Here is an 18,835-nt window from a genome sequence, read left to right on the forward strand (position 1 = left end):
GATATTAAGCCTGTGATTATGATCAATTTATTACCGGGTAATCTATTTACTGTTACATGTACATTTTTATTGTATAAATGTCATTTTCTCATCACGAATAAATCATATTTACATTTACATTTTCCAATGTCTTTCTCTGAGATAAAAATACAAATAAGGTAATGGCTTTATAACCCAATAAATCGATCTGCTTAGCACGTGACAGAACTGCATGCTTTTTTCGCTGCGCGTTGCATAGTAATGCACCTGGTTGGGATGCTGAGATTTCTTACTATTGATTTTTTTTTATTGAATTAAGGTTCAGGTAAAAATGTACATGTAAGGAATAAAACTGATTTTAAGGTTTTACGATGATGATCAATTAATTTTTGCTCGTGCAATAATTTTACGCAGAAACGCCGAAATACTAGTATCACGGTGACGCGAGCCAATTGATTACCATTTGATCACATCATAAAACCAAAAACTAGACATTTATTCCTTTGGTAAAACTAAAAAGTATTTTATTACGATAGTGAACTGTTCATATAGCGCAGGCCACTTCCATTGTTTATTAAACTACATCAAGACTCCATTTAGTTTTAAACATATATTTTTATTAGGAGTAAATGTAAAATTTACAACATGATAATTGTAAAATTTGCATTTATATTGTGATGGACCTTGTATTACTTGTATAATGCCTTATGGTGCTGTAAACCTCTTCAAAATTATGTGGAAATACAAACTAAAACTATATCTTTATTCATTTTTATCCCCTCGTAACTGAAGGTTCGGAGGTATATAATTATGCTTATGTGTCTGTCAGTCTGCTTGTTCGCTACAGCTTTATTCTTGTCTATAACTTTTTTGAAGCTATGGTTTTCATATATGATATTTTGACCTTGGAGTTTGATTTTGAACAGTTGCTTCTGGGGCATTATATTTTGCATGTATATTTCTTGTGACAAAGTTTTCTCCTATGTACCATAACCTTTGACCTTGACCTTAGAGTTTAACCCACTTTAAGAAAACAATATTTTTACCTTGACGTAGAGGTTTACCCACAATTAGGAAATCTTTAACCTTGGTCATAACTTTAAAACTTTTAAAGTAAAACCATGCCTTTAATATTCCAGAGGTGTATTCCATGTGACAAGACTTCTTTTTGGATACCATCAATTCTGACCTTGACATTTGAGTTGTACCTAGTTTTGAAAATCCTTAACCATAGCTAAAACTTCTGATTCATTAGTGCTAGACCCTTTATATAACACGTATATCTCTGGTCATAAGACCCCCCCCCTTGTTAACATTAATTTTGACCTTTGACCTTGGGGTTCATTAAAAAAACTTTAACTGCCACAACTTTTAAATGGTAGATTTCATAGGTATATTTACTGAGACAAGTCCTTTCTTTTGGAAACAAAATTTTGAATCTTTTAATCTTGATTTTGGAGTTTGACTTGCATTTTCCCCATAAGCTGCAAAACACATAGGGCATTAATGTTTAAAAAATCTTATCTATTTGTCTTTAAACTTCTGATTGTTTTATGGTTTTTCAAATTAAAATATAGTAAAAAAATTATTATTGATAAGGTATGTGTACATGTATCTTGTTTATGGCCTTAAGATAGCAATGGATCACGTAATGCCATCATGTGTTGCCAAATGGACATTGGTACTTACATATAGCTCTGTTTGTTTGTTGTTTAACATCCCTCTCAAGCATTTCTCACTCACATGGAAACGCCACCACTTGCGACATATTTGCAACTATGATAACTGTGCATTTCTAGTTGTTATTATGTGCCCCGATTGATAGATTCAGGGCGTAAATTGTTATTGTCCTGTCTGATTGTCTGTTTATCTGCCTGTCTGTTGTCAACTTTGACCTTTGCCATAACTTTTGAACCATGAGAGATTTCATATTTAGTATGCAACTATGCATACTCCACTAATTAAGTTCTTTCAAATGATATCAAGGTCAATGACCTTGTGACCTTGAATGTGACCTATATGCTAAAAACAGCTTTTTCGAACTTTGTTGCCACCGAGCGCATAGTGTTTCACAAACAAATCTTGTTTTCATATTACAAAAAATAACACTTTCATTTTCTTGACATTATGAAATTTAAAATAACAACAAGAATATCAAATTTATTCAACAAATAAATTACTGTACATGTATATATTTCAATTTGAATATGAGATAAGAATCATATGTATCAAATGATTGACAGCAGTGTTTTTTATCCTTTATGTTGAAGGCAGAGATAATGACTGGCCTGATTTTTTAAAAACCCAATCTATCCTCACACATGTACACATAATTCCCTATATATACATTACGCTGGTGAAATAATACAATTTCACTGATGCAAGTATAAAGAATAACTGAATCTTTGACTTTCAAAAAAATAAATGATATTGTGAAGATATTGTTAGGATAGGACTATTGAAATGCAAATTTAAACAAAATATTCTTTCATGAGGTTCAATATTTTGCAGGATTAAATGTTAACAGGATTCATCAATTTTAAAGTGAGATAAACATGTATTCTGTTATTGATGTGACTATCCTATCTCTTAGCATCAAACACAGCTTCACATTGCTTAATAATTATCATATTCAGCAATTTTACATCTAGCAAATCAGGATACGACGAACTAGTAAAAACATAAACAACGTGTAAAAAACAAAGGTTGATAAACGAAAAATGAAAAGGTAAAAATCCTATTGAAACTTTACATTGCTAATTAGTGATTAATATTGTTTATCTTTGTTTGTTTAACTTGCAGCATCTTTGGGTTTTTTTAACTTTCAACGTTGGTATTTGCCCTTGATTGTACATAATTTCGGTATAAAATACTGATATAAATAGCCAACAAAAGAAGTACAAATATATCATCCAGAAATCCCAGAATTCCAAACACAGCTTCTGGGATAATGTCTAAAGGTGAAATAAAGTAGAATAAGGCTGCTAGGAAAATTGCTATAATGCGCAAACGGAACATACATATTAGTCCTCCAACAGAGAAGAATTCCCTTATGGCATGTCGTAACAGCGTCGGTAAATCTCGTAGATAGTCCAGCAACTAATTAGAAAAAGGGAATGAATTATTGATTCAAAATTCATATCATTATAAATATCAACAACAAATTACAAGCAAATGTACAAATGAATGTGTTAAGTGAAAAACAAGTTGTAATTTAAAGGTACTGAAAATGGTTTCTGCATCATGCACCATGCATTTAAAAATTCTCAACAAATGAGAAAGTTTATTAAATGTTAGAAATTCTGAGGATACATGTACTCATAATTAAAACTTAGCTAGAATTCTTCAGGATTATATTAATTATTTTGACATCAAAATCAAAAAATTTTAATTTTGAAAACTTGTATTCAATTTGAATTCATTTCATTGTTAGAAATTCTGAGGATACATGTACTCATAATTAAAACTTTGCTAGAATTCTTCAGGATCATATTAATTATTTTGACATCAAAATCAACAATTTTTAATTTTGAAAACTTGTATTCAATTTGAATTCATTTCCCTAGATATATTGTGTATTAAATTTTTGAAATATTTCATCTTAATATAATGGCTACTCGTGGAGTTTCATTCATTTAAATGAAAATTGGTCCAGTGGTTTTAGAGAAGAAGATGAAAACTAGAACTGTCTAGTAGGGACAAATACCCCCGCTAGGTTTTTCAGAGAAGGTGCCAATTCACAAATACTTTATGGATCTAGAGGTGTTCACAATTTACTTATGACACTCGCAAACTAATTGTTGAAAAAAAAATCATATTATACAAAATCGAATTAATCTTGATAACTTTATATCAAATTCATTTTGAAAATAAATAGCTGGTCATCCAGTAATGAAGGGCTGTGACAGACAATAAATTACAATAAAGAGAATAAGAGAAGAGAGATTTTTAAGTCTTGTGCCAAATTCCCAGGAGATATAGATAAAATATGGTTGATAAGAGATGCCGTAACAACTTCCCACACCAAACTCATTAATTTATCTTTAACTGGATGCATGTCCAGTCATTATTCCCACGAGACAAATGAATTTACATCATCTTCTGTATAATGTAAAAACTGTTTTTAACACTTGATGATGTTTCTTTTTTTTAATGAGTAGTTTTAAGCTGAAGTTCACATTTTTGTACAGATATTCTAGATTCTATGTCTCAAACTAAACCTTATACATGAGCACAAAATGAACAATTCAGTCAATTAAAATAAAAAAAAAAACCTGTAAAAATGCAAAAAAAATGAACAAATAAAGTTGAAAATTCCAGGTGCACACCTTCATATGGTGAATAATAAGTGTACAAATTTTCAGATAAATCCTTTTAATAGTTTCTGAGAAATGGTCTGCACAAAACCACAAAATAAAAATGAAAAAACATCTGTAAAATTCAAAATAATCATCCAATCAAGATGAAAATATCAGGTGCACACCTTCATATGGTTTTTTTTTTTTTTTTTTTTTTTATATATACATTTATTTCCAATAACAAACAACAAAAATTTTGAGGTAAAACTTCCTCAGAAGCCCTCGGTTAATACTTCACCTGGGGTGCCAGGAGCTCCCTGGATCGGTATATTTTTCATTTTTCAATTTACAAAAGTTTACAATATAGAAGAACTAATATTTCATTTTCACAAAAAAGACATAAATATTTCAGTAAATAAGAAAAACATTTCATATTTAATACATATATAGATAAAATATCAATTTAATTACAACGTATATAGAAAAATAAAGATTATAATTCGTCTGCTAACTTTTTCAAAAGATGGTAATTAGATTTAACACTTTTTGCACTCTTTGCTATTACATAATACTGATATAAAGACGATTTCAAAAAAAATAACATTTCATTTTGATTTACTATTTCGTTTTGCAACCTACATTTCATTTTATATTTATATAATTTGTATCCCACAATTGATATGGCATTATTAAAAATCAATGTTGTGTTATTGAACTCATTATAAAATCCTACAACAATATGTTTCCAGGATAGATTTAAATTCAATATTTGAGATATTTTTTCCCATATTCCTTTTGAGTCCGTACATTCAAAAATTAAGTGTTTAATATATTCTACTTGTCCGCAAGATGTACACCCATATCGAAAATAAATATAAAAATAATAGATTAAAATAATACAAAAATAATACAAAAAAAGTATATTTTTAATAACCAAATTTGGAACCCTTTTTATCTTGGTTCCAAATTAGGTCAAAAATAATACACTTTCTTAGAAATGAAACACAAAAAAATATATTTTTAATATACTTTATTTCTCAGTAAAAATACAAAAATAATACACTTGATGTATTTTTTCTGTACTCTTGTATTTTTTCTGTATTAAATCCATATCTGAAGTACAAAAATAATACAATTTAAAGAAGAACTAAAAAATACAAAAATAATATAAAATGTATTAATTTTGTATCAGTCTATTATTTCTGTATTATTTGGAGCACCTTGAAAAAAAAATAGGAAAATAATACAAAATGTATTAATTTTGTATCAGTCTATTATTTCTGTATTATTTGGAGCACCTTGAAAAAAAAAATAGGAAAATAATACAAAATGTATTAATTTTGTATCAGTCTATTATTTCTGTATTATTTGGAGCACCTTAAAAAAAAAATAGGAAAATAATACAAAATGTATTAATTTTGTATCAGTCTATTATTTCTGTATTATTTGGAGCACCTTGAAAAAAAAAAATAGGAAAATAATACAAAATGTATTAATTTTGTATCAGTCTATTATTTCTGTATTATTTGGAGCACCTTGAAAAAAAAATAGGAAAGTAATACAAAATGTATTAATTTTGTATCAGTCTATTATTTCTGTATCAAAATCGCATTTAAAACAAAAAAATCTAAAAATAATACATTCTGAAAAATACAAAAAAAATACATTTAGGAGTTCAAAAAAGGTACAAGAATGATAGACAAAAAGTACATAAAAAAGCTTTAAATAATACAAAGCAGTGCCTAGAAAAGTACTAAAAACGTGAAAAACTTGTTCTTAAATGCAGCTTTCAATCAGATTTTAAAGAGAAATGGCTTTAGATTACTGATTTAGTTACTTTTTGTGCAATAATCTTGATCTTTTCTGTCTTGCATACAGTATTCACTCTTCCATTGTCCTCATTTCTAAGTCATGTTTTATCAATCTTATTGTCTTTGTAAATTGTACATTTATAATGAGATATGAATTCAAAAGTCTAGATCTTCTCTCTGCTTTGGGGTTTCTTTTGCACAGCACTTTACTTTGTTGAAGAAGTACATCTCCAGTTTTCTCACTGTCATCCTGCTTGGTCCTGCATAATCTACAAAATAGAATATCAAAATGTACCGGGGTATATCAAAATTAGATGCACAGACACACACAAAAAGAAATCTTCACATATGATTAGCTGATATTGTCAATGTTACACACCTGTAATTATGCTTCAAGGGGTAGGGTGGGTGGGTGGGTGTCCTATTCCTCTATAACTAATCAGCTTTTCTTCTATGGCTCTGCAGAGGCACTCAAACTGTAAAAGTAACGATACTGATAAATGTTTTGCAGAACAGGTAGAAATACAGAGCATTAAAAAATGAAAATATAAAACTGTCAATACACCTCATTGGAATTTTTCATGGCAAAATATTCTACAAATTGAGCCTTTTATTGGGGGGGGGGTCATTTGATTTGAAATCTTAAACTGATATTGGGCAAGGGAAATACAGATCATCATATATTGATATAAAAAATAATTAGTTTGTGCCCAAAAAAAATCCTTCTTACCACCTTCTTCTCAAGTCATTTTTGAAATAAATTATACGTATGCTAAACCATAAATCCATGAAGCTTAGTTGCAATGATTACCCCCCCCCCCCCTTTCACATTTCAAATTTTAAATGGTTGTATGCCAAGATGATTTTATCTGTTATTATTCCATGTTTAGGCCTGAGGGATAGGGTGAAATTAATTTTTAAGTCATTTTGGTCCATGTAAATAATATCATTTGCCATTGAAAGCCCGTAATTATCCATACAATTCAAGATAGAAAGTAGCATAACAAAACTCTCTTTCGCCACAAATCCAATATATCTGCATTTAATTTGACCTACTATGAATTGGTTATAAAAGAAAACATTTATTAATCTACATTTCACATTTTAAAAATTGAAACAACTGTGCTATTTTATGTAAATTCTTACCGCATATGGCGTTGTTTACACCAGGAAAGCCAGGGCATGATGCTTGAAAAACGCCAACCTCCTTCCGTTTTCGCTTTTCTTTGTTTATAAATGTGATCCATGCTTACATGCTGTAGTTAAACATCTATTTTCTACCAATTTCAAGGGCGAATATTTGCTAAATTTTATCAAACATCACCAACTCTCTCAATTCGGTTCGTCGATCTATTTTTCAAAATGGCGTGGGTAGATTACCGTTAACCAATCAGAGAAAAGCAAAGAAAAATTTTAAAATCTGACCAATCAAATAGCTCCTTATTTACGAAGATTGCCGATTTTCAAATATAAAATATTTTTAACAGTCTAAGGAAATGTATTTATGTACGAAGTCTAATAAGTAATATGGAATCAATTTAATAAACCCTTGATCATTACTAGAATAATTATTAGGAATCATTTCTTATAATCGTTATTTTTGTTTTTAAGAAATTTTCCGATTACAGATGAGAAAGATTTCTGGTCAGCCATATTGTTTTGTTTTTGTTTTTTTAATTATACAAGTTGACCTGTAAAATAGACCATAAAGTTCAAGAAAAGGGATCAATTTAGTGTTAAATCTAAAGCAAAATAGCAAGGCACAGAGCCATGCCCCCTTTTCTCGGCGCCATGTCCTTTTTTCCTAACAAAAAATTAATAAATATTCCCAGTGTAGGCAATATTCCTTAGCTGTTCTGTTTATTCAGTGCATACTGATAATCTCTTGTTTACATAACGCAACCAAGTGTGAATTCACGACAGGAAATCACTTCACGCTTGAACGCAAACACAGCCACCTGGCTAATTAACATGCCTCAGGCTGTCAGGGTAGAAGATTTAACTTGAGAAACTGTCATTTGATTGCATTGATTATGCAAGAATTAGCCCAAGATCAAAGATAATTAACTTGTAAATTATTAACTAATTAAAATCAGGATCGTTTTTTTTTTAAACTGAGAGTAGAATTAAACACAGAGTTGAAGAAAAACTGATATTTTATCTGAATAAAAACAACATACTAAATGTACCAAAAACTGAATGTGATGTGGCAAAAGGCTAAAAAACAACAAACTAAGTTAGTTTCTTTGAATGAACTGATAAATTTTACAAGCTCAGAGGGTCAATTTTTCTTATTTAAGCCATTTTTTTTTTCAAAACAAATTTATACATGGCATTAATTTTTTTTTTTTTTTTTTTTTGGGGGGGGGGGGGGGAGATCAATTTTCACTTGATAATGTTGGTAGAATATTTTCCAAGTAAAGAGAATGGTCTCTACATGTATTTTCCAAAATCCCCCCCCCCCCTCCTTCCCTGGAAAAAAGTATTTTCGTTTAATGTTTAATTAAATTGTCTGTACTACTACACAAATAACACAGTCCAAGCAGGTTAAAAAAATTAATACTTCCAAACTTTAATAATTTTTGCACATGTTTCAGCTAACTTTCTCTAGTGTAAATATCTATCTTAAACACACTGATGATTTAATTAGGAAACCTACTACTTGCACATCCCCTAGACTTGAACATTGTAAGCTCATTTCTTGAAATTTATTTAGGATAATTTGAATATGATTCCTTCTCTGAGTGAAAAAAATGCACATATATACTAAAATCTGAAGAAAACATCGTATGCATGGTAATAGCTAGTTGGGACTTTCCATGTGCACAGGTAAATCACGTAATTTCTGAATTGTAGTATGATGCAATCATTTGTTAGCCTGCAAGACCACCTGTTGTGTGATAGATGTAAACACGTGAAAGATGTAAACCCGCTGAAAAGTCAATGTAAACCCGCTGTAAAATCTTCATGCCCAAGATGGAAATATTTCTCTGGATTACCACTGATTGAGATTAACATAAATTTTAGTACCAATTAATTATTTAAGTTCTAGATAATCGGATACCAAGATTCCTGAAAAAAATATATAATAAAAATTTTCTAAGTACCGGGTATGCTATAAACTTATAAAAAAAGCAGCAAAAACTTTGCAAGGAATTTCTCTAAAATTTATAAAGTTCATAAAGACAAATGTAAATAGAAAATATGTCTAAATTCCCCCCCCCCCCCCCCCCAACAACAAAAAGAAATAGAGACCAAATATATGGAATTTTCTGTAAATGTACTAAAATCAAATTTGAGACAAAAAATACTGACCGTCTTTCTGTAAAATTACCAAGTCCAAATTTAATATAAAAATAATACAGTCTAACTGTAAGGTCTTTTCTATAAATTTACAAAGTCCAAATTTAATATAAAAATAATACAGACAAACTCTGTAAAATTACTAAGTCTAAATTTGATATAAAAATAATACAGACAAACTGTCTGTAAAATTATTAAGTCCAAATTTAATACAGAAATGATACAGTCTAACTGTATAGACTTTTCTGTAAAATTACTAAGTTCAAATTTGATACAGAAAAAATGCATCTGGAAAAACTAAGTCCTGAAAAAATACAAAAATAATACACTGAAAATAATCTAAGTCCAAAAAAATACAAAAATAATACACTGAAAATAATCTAAGTCCAAAAAAATACAAAAATAATACACTGTACAAAATCAAAGTCAAATTTTAATACAAAAATGATATACTGAATTTTTTGTGATAGGAAAATAATATATTTTTTCTGTATTATTTTAAGAAAGTACAAAAATGAATGTATTAAAAATATATTAAAAATATACTTTTCTGTATTATTTTTTGATATGGGCAATTTTTTGCCACTTCTTTATTCCATTTACTAACATGATAATTACAATTCAGTTGGTTGTGTAAAAGTTTAAAATTGAATTCTGCTATCTGTTTATCAAAAATATTTAATATCTTAGCTGTATAGATATCTTTCCATTGACCATTCATTATATTGAATTCTTTTGACCATTTAGCTTCCATTATTGGTTTTTGTTTCTTTTTAGAAAGTAAAATTTTATAATAAAATCCCGATTTTTCAAATTTTGGGTTTATACTTTTCCCTTGAAAATAAAAATACGGGTTTTGAATATTGGTATTCTTTACATTATAAAAATCTATATGCAATTTTTTAATCGCTTTTTTCATGATAAGATATTCACACAAGTAATTACTCTTTGATTTAATGATCTCTTTTACTTCCATAATATTTTTCATACCTTCTGTTGTAAACATATCTTTAACATATAAAATACCACTTTTTGCCCAATTTTTTAAGTATAATGGTTTGTTATTTTGTGTAATGAAACTATTAAACCATAGGTTTTCTGTTATTTTATTTCGTGGTGATGTTAACATTTTACACTCGTTAAAACTACAGAAGATTTCTTTATAAAAATCTGGGAATTTATTTAAAATATTGAAATCAGTCGAATTTTTTATATTACTGCGTAGCAGATATTCAAAATTTATTCCATAAGATTTTAAAGCGTTATCTAGGAAAATTCTAAGTGAGGAATTTTTATTATATAGTCTTTTGATCCATCCCGCTTTTACGCTTTTAAGTTTGCATTCTATATCAATTAGACCAAGACCGCCTTCATTTACTGGTCTTATGAGTGAATTCCGCTTAATTCGCTCTCTCTTATTCCATAAAAAATTATAAATAATTTTATTTAAATTTTTAATGTAGTCAACATCTGGATTTTCAAGAACTGTGAATGCATATACTAATTTAGATACTATTAGTGAATTAATAACGGTACATTTTCCGAAAAAAGTTAAACTTCTAGTTCTCCATGAATCTAATATTTTTTCGAATTCCTTAAGCTTGTTTAGCCAATTTCTTTCATTATTAGATACTTTGTCGTGTCCTAAGAAAATTCCCAATGATTTAATAGGTTTATTTGTCATTTTAATTCCTTCTACCGCTTCCCATGTGTCTTTAAGCGGTCCTAAGAGAATACCCTCTGCTTTTTCTATGTTTATTTTTGTACCGGACATTTCCCCAAAAGATTTTATTACTTTAATAGATTCTTTTAAGGATTCCTGATTTTTCATTGGCAATGTGCAGTCATCTGCATGTTGTAAACATTTTATTTCTCTTGATTGTCCGATTTTGAAAACTTGTATATTTTCAGAAGCATTTATTTTTAACACCAGGATTTCAATAACAAAAAGAAAAAGCAATGCTGAGACGGGACACCCTTGTCGTATGCCTCTTGACATTGTACATTTTCTAGTTAACCAGTTATTATTTTTAACATGAAAATAAGGATTAGTGTATAAAATTTTTATCCATCGAAGGAAATTTTCTCCAAAATTGAACTTTTTAAGAGTTTGAAACAAAAAGGTCCATTCAACTGAATCAAATGCCTTTTGAAAATCAGCAAACAATAATATTCCTTCCTCATTATTTTCTTCGCAATAATTGTATATATCCTGTATTAATCTTGCATTTTCACCGATAAATCTTCCCTTAATATACCCCGTTTGATTATCATTAATGAGTTTGTCCATAATAGTTTGTAGTCTCTTTGCAAATACGAAAGCTAAAATCTTATAATCGCAATTTGTTAAACTAATAGGACGATAGTTATCGAGATTTATCAAGCTTCCTTTTTTGTGTATAAGTGATAAAACAGAAGATCTTTGTGAAGAAGATAATTCGCCTTTTTCAAATGATCTCACTAGGCTTTCATATAAATAAAATTTTAGATATTTCCAAAACATTTTGTAAAATTCCACGGGAATTCCGTCTAATCCCGGTGATTTATTTAATTTCATATTATAAACAGCTTCTGCACATTCTTCAATTGTTATAACTTTATCGCAATTTTCTTTATCTACATCAGATAGGTAATTAATAAGTTCGGTTTCCTGTAAATATCTTTTTACATCGTTAATTGGTACATTGCTAGATGAGTATAGTTTTTCATAGTATGAACTAAGTGTACTTAAAATTTCTTCTGTTTCATATACACATTTATCTCCTACCGATAATTTATTTATAACATTATGTGATTGGTGTTTATTTTCTAGTCTTAAAAAATAGGAGGTGTTTTTTTCACCGTCATCGATCCAACGCGCTTTGGATCTCACCCTTGCTCCTTTTGATTTATATGTATATAAATTGTCTAATTCTTTTTCCAATTGCTTTTTATGTAGCATATTTATATCATTTGAATTAGACATTTCAATTTCTTCAATTTCCTTTTCTATAACTTTTAATACGATTGTTTATACTTTTGTTTTTCTTTTTGAATAGTCAATGCATAACTCTTTTATTTCATATTTAATCATTTCCCAACGAATTTGCGGATCTGGTTGGTTATTTATATTTTCAGGCATATTTTCGAAAAAGGTTTTGATAATGTTACAAAATTCAACATCTTGTAAAATTGACGTATTCAATTTCCAAAAACCATTACCTCTTTCATTTTTTGAGAGGGTACTGTAAAAAATAAAAGACCTATGGTCACTCATTCTAGTATTTGAAACATCTGGAGGTTTTCTAAGTAATATTTTTTCAACAGGATAACATAAATTCTCGGAAGTTAATATGTAATCAATTCTGCTTTTAGGCTTATTATTTGAATCACACCATGTATTCCCTTCTTTTTCAGGATTAATTTTGTCCCATATGTCAATCAATCGAAATTTAAATTTTAAATCATTAATTATTTTTGCACATTTACTCTTTGCACTGTGTACTGAATTAAAATCCCCTACAAATATAATGTTTTGTTCATTTAAACAATATTGAGAAACCCATGAAGCAAGTTTTTTGAAAAATTTACATCTTTCATTTACTGAATTTGGCGCATATATATTTACTAAAGTTATCATGTTCTGTTCATACTCAATATTAATTAAAATTCTCCTTCCATCATCTGATTTGTGTATGTTATGAACAATAATTGATAAACTTTTATGAAATAATACAGATACCCCTCTACTATGGGAAGAGTTGGAAAAACAATGATAGCTTGAACCTTGCCATCTAGCATTGTAAATATTTTCTCTTTCAGTTATATAATGAGTTTCTTGTAGAAAAACAATTTTGCAATTAGTATCATTAAGCCAATCATATAAAGTCTGTCTTTTAGAATAATCATTAAGCCCTCGGGCATTTAACGACAACAGCTTTAACGATGACATAAATATAAGAGTTCTTTGTGTTCATACATCTTAACTTAAACAGTTACCGTTAACGTTTCCGTTGATCTTTTTTCCTGCTTTTTCGAAGATTTTCAGCGGCGCAACCAATTATCTCCCCCATCATGTTTTTCCCTGGCCAGGCCGTTGGTGATGTTTTGATTGTTTCTTCATAAGACAGGCCAGTTCCCCAGTATAGATCATAAACTGGGTGTCCAAAGAACACAGACGGCTTAAAGGAGAGTAGTTCGTCTCTCATTTTTTCACACTGTTTTACCTTTTCTGCGATGATTTGTTCCATAACTCCCTTTTCCGTTTCCTTCCATTGATCTGATTTTTGAACAAGATTGCCAATACGTTTTGCTTCTAGGGCAGTCTTAGCGTTACGAATGCGCTCAGCTGCACCTACATCACCTGATCTTAGTGCCTTCGCTGTTTGAAAGGCTTGTTCTGCCGACCTAAATGACTCTTCAAAGATCTTAATCTCACATGGAAAGAAATTTGACAATACATTGTTTTCTCCTTGAAAAGTTTCCAAATTTTTTGGTTTTACGGGAATGTATAAATCGCAATCTTCAGATCCTGGTTTGTGCCCCGGTTTTTTGCATACTGCGCAGCATGTCTCGTTTTCACAATGGAATTTATTGTGCCCATTTTGCCAGCAATTGGTGCATGTGAGTGCTGGTTTGTCTATATGCTGGTCTTGATGGTATAGCTTACATTTCAGCCCGGCGCAATATACATTTCTGGGTAGGGTTGCGTTGGGTGGTAATGGATCTATGTATAGAAAACGATTTCCATTTAGAACACTTGTCATTCTTTTTGTTTCAGGATTTCTAATTTTCTCGTAGTACATTTCGGTTTTGGGTGTGACTTTAAGTTTAGACAACATTTCAAAGACGGCACTATCATCCACCGATAGAGGGAGGCCGCAGATTGTGACTTTTAGAGACTTATCGTCGGGAGCTTCAAGGCCTGTCGAATATGGATTTGAGTCATATACCTTGACATGTTGGTCCCCGATATCTAAGCCCTGCAGAAGAATGCCATCCCTTCCCTCTTTAGTATTCAAATAGATCCGCCACAAATCTCTATCTAATTGGATACACCGAATGGTGTCACCAACTACCTTTGAAGCGCATTGTACAAGCAGAAAATTAGTGACCTTGCCCTCTTTCGAGCCAAGTATTTCACTGTTCTTTAAATAGACCGGCTTTAAGACCTGTGCCATTGTTAGATGAACTCAATTCACTGATCTCTCACTCGCCGAATTTCGCACAATAAACAGATGAACAGGAAATACAAAGAACACATAAATCCAATCAAATATTTCACAATTTTTCACAAGAAAATATATCTATGTAGTGTTATGTCCATATAGACCACACAGAAGTACAAAACATGAAAATAATTCCACAAAACTCGATCAAAAAAGCGGAGCTCGAAAGGTAACGTCCATACCCTGTGAGCCCGTCACGGTACTCACACCTTCATATGGTGAATAATATGTGTACAAATTTTCAGACAAATGCTTCCAATAGTTTCTGAGTAATGGTCCGGACAAAATCTCGTCTACAGACAGACGGACAGACGGACATGGTGATTCCAATATATCCCCCTAAACCTCATTTGCGGGGGGTATAATTCATGTGAAAAGGTTATGATACAATGATGAAGGTAAAAATGACAGACACTTGACAAATTTCGATAAGAAAAGCTCACTTGAGCCTTTAACTCAGGTAAGCTAAAAAAGAAACAAAAGGCCCAAGGCCACAATGCTCACTTCAGTCACTTTAGTTCTACTGTGTAGAAGATATTTTAAGATTTTTCCCAATGTTCAATCATGTGAATAATTTTAACTCAATACATATTTTGGCCTCATCCTAGCTCGATGAGGTCAAAACTTTTTCTATTTATTTCATTTAAACATTTGATCCTTAAATGTTGCTCAAGCTAGGAATTTTAAAGGAACCTGGGCACAGCTGCATTGCTCTTTTGTTTATTATTTTAAGTTTTTCATCTTTATTTAGGAAATAACTTCAGTTTAAGGAATAAATATACCTGAAAATTCTTACAATTGAATGATTACAACTTTCTTCAAAACCTTCATATCATCACCTCAAACAACTCTGTAAACATGAGCAGGTGATGTAAACATGAACAAGAGCTCTGTTGTAAATGTTTACATTTTACTGGATGTATTCGATTTACTGTAAACCAATGTTTATTTGCGACGACTTTTTTTCACGATTTACCGGGGATAAAGTAGTTCACAACAATTTATTTTCGCAATCAAGCCTTTTCTTGGATCTGTTTTTAATAGAACTGAGAATTTAAGGACTGGTTCGTGGCCAGAAATATTTGCAATGATGAGGCTCTTGCGAACCACACAAAAATTTCTTGCATATGATTAAAAGTTGGTTTACAGTATTTACTCTGAAAACATCACTGCATGAGCACAGAGTGACAATACCAGTGAGTTAGTTTCACTTTCTCCATTTCTAATCTGAATTTTCTAAATCATAGTTTAAATGTTTTTCATAAATGCTCAACAAATGTTCCTCTTTTCTTAAATTGACTTCCTAGAAGAGCAAGGATGTTTGTCAATCAAGCACATTCCTACATTTGTAGTATAAGCAATTTCACGCTTTTATAATGCAGAAACATGTTTATAGCAAACACACTTATAATGAATTGACCCGTATGGCAAAGTAATTTTTATTCCCCTTGGCTTATAAATATATTGGAAACTTACAGATATAACAACTCATGTTTATAACCAAGGAAATTCGCCCATCCCTGGCACTTTGCTATTTGCATGTTTTACTATATTATGGTTTGAAATGCTCTAGCAACGTAAGTCATGATATTTAACTGAAAATTCTAAAAAATATTAACGCTGAATCTATGTTCAATCTCCTGTAAGATTAAGTTCTTCAAAATCTGTGAATATTGGGATATTATAACAACTTCAGTCTACTGAGTTTCACTTACAGGTCTGGGTTCCCCTGAGAAGCGTCGGTTATAGTCCGCGATCTTGTTCAGAATCTCTGTCTTCTCTGGACTTGTTTGGAGGTGTTCTTCTTCAGTAAAATGAATAAGTAGAAGAGTTACCTAAATCAGATAAAAAACTAAAATCACTTTTTTCCTCCAAGGATATGCATAAAGTTTGCTGTCCAACTGGGGCTGATAGAAGGATCAAAGCACACATGAGAAAAGATCTTTTCTTGGGCTTTAAATTTTCTCCATGCATTCTATAAGTTAATTGATGAATTCATGGTGATGGTCTCATGATATGACGTCTTAGAGCCATTTAGCAATATTTAAAAGTACCGGCACTAGTACTCATGTAAAACAAGAAAAGGTCTTTTATACTTGTCAGAGTTATCTCTCTTACAAAAGGGTCATTGAAGCCTTAAATTTACTTTTCATAGAAGGAAAAATATAATAATTGTACAAAATTTAATTAGGTTAACAGCAACTACATGTATTTGCAGTTTTAAAAAATTTAACAACTATTACACATGCTATCTATCTTAAAGTTAAAGCTTAATCTCAGTTGATTTAAAACAAAATATTGTATCTTGCAGATAACTACAAAGTTGTTGGCTAGTAAAAATTAATTCATTCTAAATGTACAGCAAAGCTTGTTTGGTACGAACACGGATATAGCGAATTCATGGATATCAAGTTTTACTGTATACGTGATGATAATGTAATGTTTATCACCTGTTGTCTACACACTGGACACCTCACAGCTCCTAACCATGTACCATGCTGCCAGTAAGTGGTGATACAGGTTCCTAAAAAAGTTCAATGTTCTGTTCATACTGCCCACATATTATTATTATGCCCTGTCATATACATGCATGTAAATATATATTTTTTTTCAAATGAATTGCTTTCAACTTATGTAGAAAATGGTCCAAGACCACTAGATAAGTCTAGTTGAAATGTGAAATTAAAGTTTACAACATGCCATGACCCCCTGATTTTAGCTTTAAATGATGGTAGGCTAAAGTGATGATTCTAACCACAAAAAATATGTCCACAATTGGTTTCTATTCCATAATGTGTATTGCCTAAACAAACAGGACAGTCAATTTCTCCTGGATTGGTACGGGCTCTGTCGGAGGTTTGAAGACGTTCTCGGGTGGTTCGCACATTTTCCTCACTATCTGGATGAATATTCTGAACATTGTCACTGTAGATTATACAAAAATATATGAAAATTTCATTTTAATTAACTTATTTAAATACTACATTAAATGTTTCATTTGATTTTGATGTAGTAACAAACTCACATTAAATATTTTAAAAAATTAAAAACTCGTTTTAACATTCTACCTTAATTAATCGTCTGTTAATATTGAATTTACTGTCTTTTTTAAAAAAAGAATTACAACATAAAACTATGCAATGTCTAAATACATGTACATTCAAATCTTGTTATCTTGAGCTTTGAGATACACTGTATCCAATGATTTGAGATATCGAGGGTGAAATACTTATAGAATAAGTGATTGGGACTTCCAAATAGCTTCAACATATCCATGGTATTTGAGATGTCAGTGTTCAAGATACTGAAGTTTAACTGTACATGTATTTCAAATGACTGTTTCAGATATGTTTAAACACATTTTCTCTTATGATGCCCAATTAAATTCAAGGTACTCAAAATACTCTCAGGGATTTCATCTTACTTATTTCTGTTTATGATGTACACAACCAATGGTGCAAGAATCCCCAAGAAAGCACCAATTCCATATAACACTTCGTCTCCAACTCCTTCAATTAAATGTGTACTTCTAAGGTATGACATATTTTATCTGTTGTTCCTCACAGTTCTGATGGTTGATTTGATGAAGAAAGCTAAAAGTAAAAGAACATTTTAAATGTATTGTTCATTCACTAAAACACATTTTCCAACTTCTTTCTAATATCTTCTGCTTTAATGTGTGAGTCATTTCTACGTGTCTAAATGTACACTCTTAGTACATAAAACTTTTAAAAGAAACATATTGATATTGCATCAGAGAAATACAGAATAAAAGTAGGCAAAATAAAGTTTACCCAATGATAATTGTTGCTCAGAATCTTCAATATATGGAGTGATTTTTCCCCAATTCTCAGTCTCCTAATTTAAATATAAACATAATTGATTCAACCGTTCCCAACCCGATATCCGATGTATTGACGAATCAATGCCGAAAGTGAAAGTAGAAGATCAGTCTAAATAAAGGAATATTTTGAAAAGGATTTTAGAAAAAAAAAACGTGTTTGTTTGCTTGTTTGCTTTTAGTGTTAATAGATAAAATACTGATTAAAGTGATTTTATCATGGCAATTTTTTTAAAATTATAGATGGTAAATTAAGATCTTTAATTCATGGTCAATCTATTATTCTGGCTATTAATATTGACCTATTTTAACATTTCAAAGTCCTTTTAACTATGTTTAACCTTTTATATTTATTTTTTTAAATTCTAACAAATAACAATAGAGTCTCTCTGGGTG

General features: G+C 30.4%; 1 protein-coding gene and 1 long non-coding RNA gene across 2 annotated transcripts; one reads left to right on the forward strand and one right to left on the reverse strand.

The window, feature by feature from the left end:
* The first annotated feature begins 976 nt into the window (after nucleotides 1-976).
* Nucleotides 977-2,185, forward strand: LOC134236842 (uncharacterized). The gene is made up of 2 exons (XR_009985730.1): nucleotides 977-1,122; nucleotides 1,182-2,185. It is a non-coding gene; the product is annotated as an uncharacterized LOC134236842 (long non-coding RNA).
* LOC134236841 (E3 ubiquitin-protein ligase RNF170-like) lies at nucleotides 2,124-18,539 on the reverse strand. The gene is made up of 6 exons (XM_062718980.1): nucleotides 18,393-18,539; nucleotides 18,023-18,191; nucleotides 17,354-17,523; nucleotides 17,049-17,122; nucleotides 16,314-16,433; nucleotides 2,124-3,078 (listed from the first exon to the last, which is right to left on the reverse strand). Exons 2-6 carry the CDS (start codon nucleotides 18,139-18,141, stop codon nucleotides 2,797-2,799), a joined length of 765 nt encoding a protein of 254 aa, XP_062574964.1. The 5' UTR covers nucleotides 18,142-18,191; nucleotides 18,393-18,539; the 3' UTR covers nucleotides 2,124-2,796.
* Between the last annotated feature and the right edge of the window lie 296 nt (nucleotides 18,540-18,835).

Source organism: Saccostrea cucullata, unplaced genomic scaffold (genome assembly GCF_032062105.1).
Source record: "Saccostrea cucullata isolate Sc308-1 unplaced genomic scaffold, CSIRO_AGI_Scuc_v1 ctg12, whole genome shotgun sequence".
In the NCBI taxonomy this organism is placed as follows: Eukaryota; Metazoa; Mollusca; class Bivalvia; order Ostreida; family Ostreidae; genus Saccostrea; species Saccostrea cuccullata.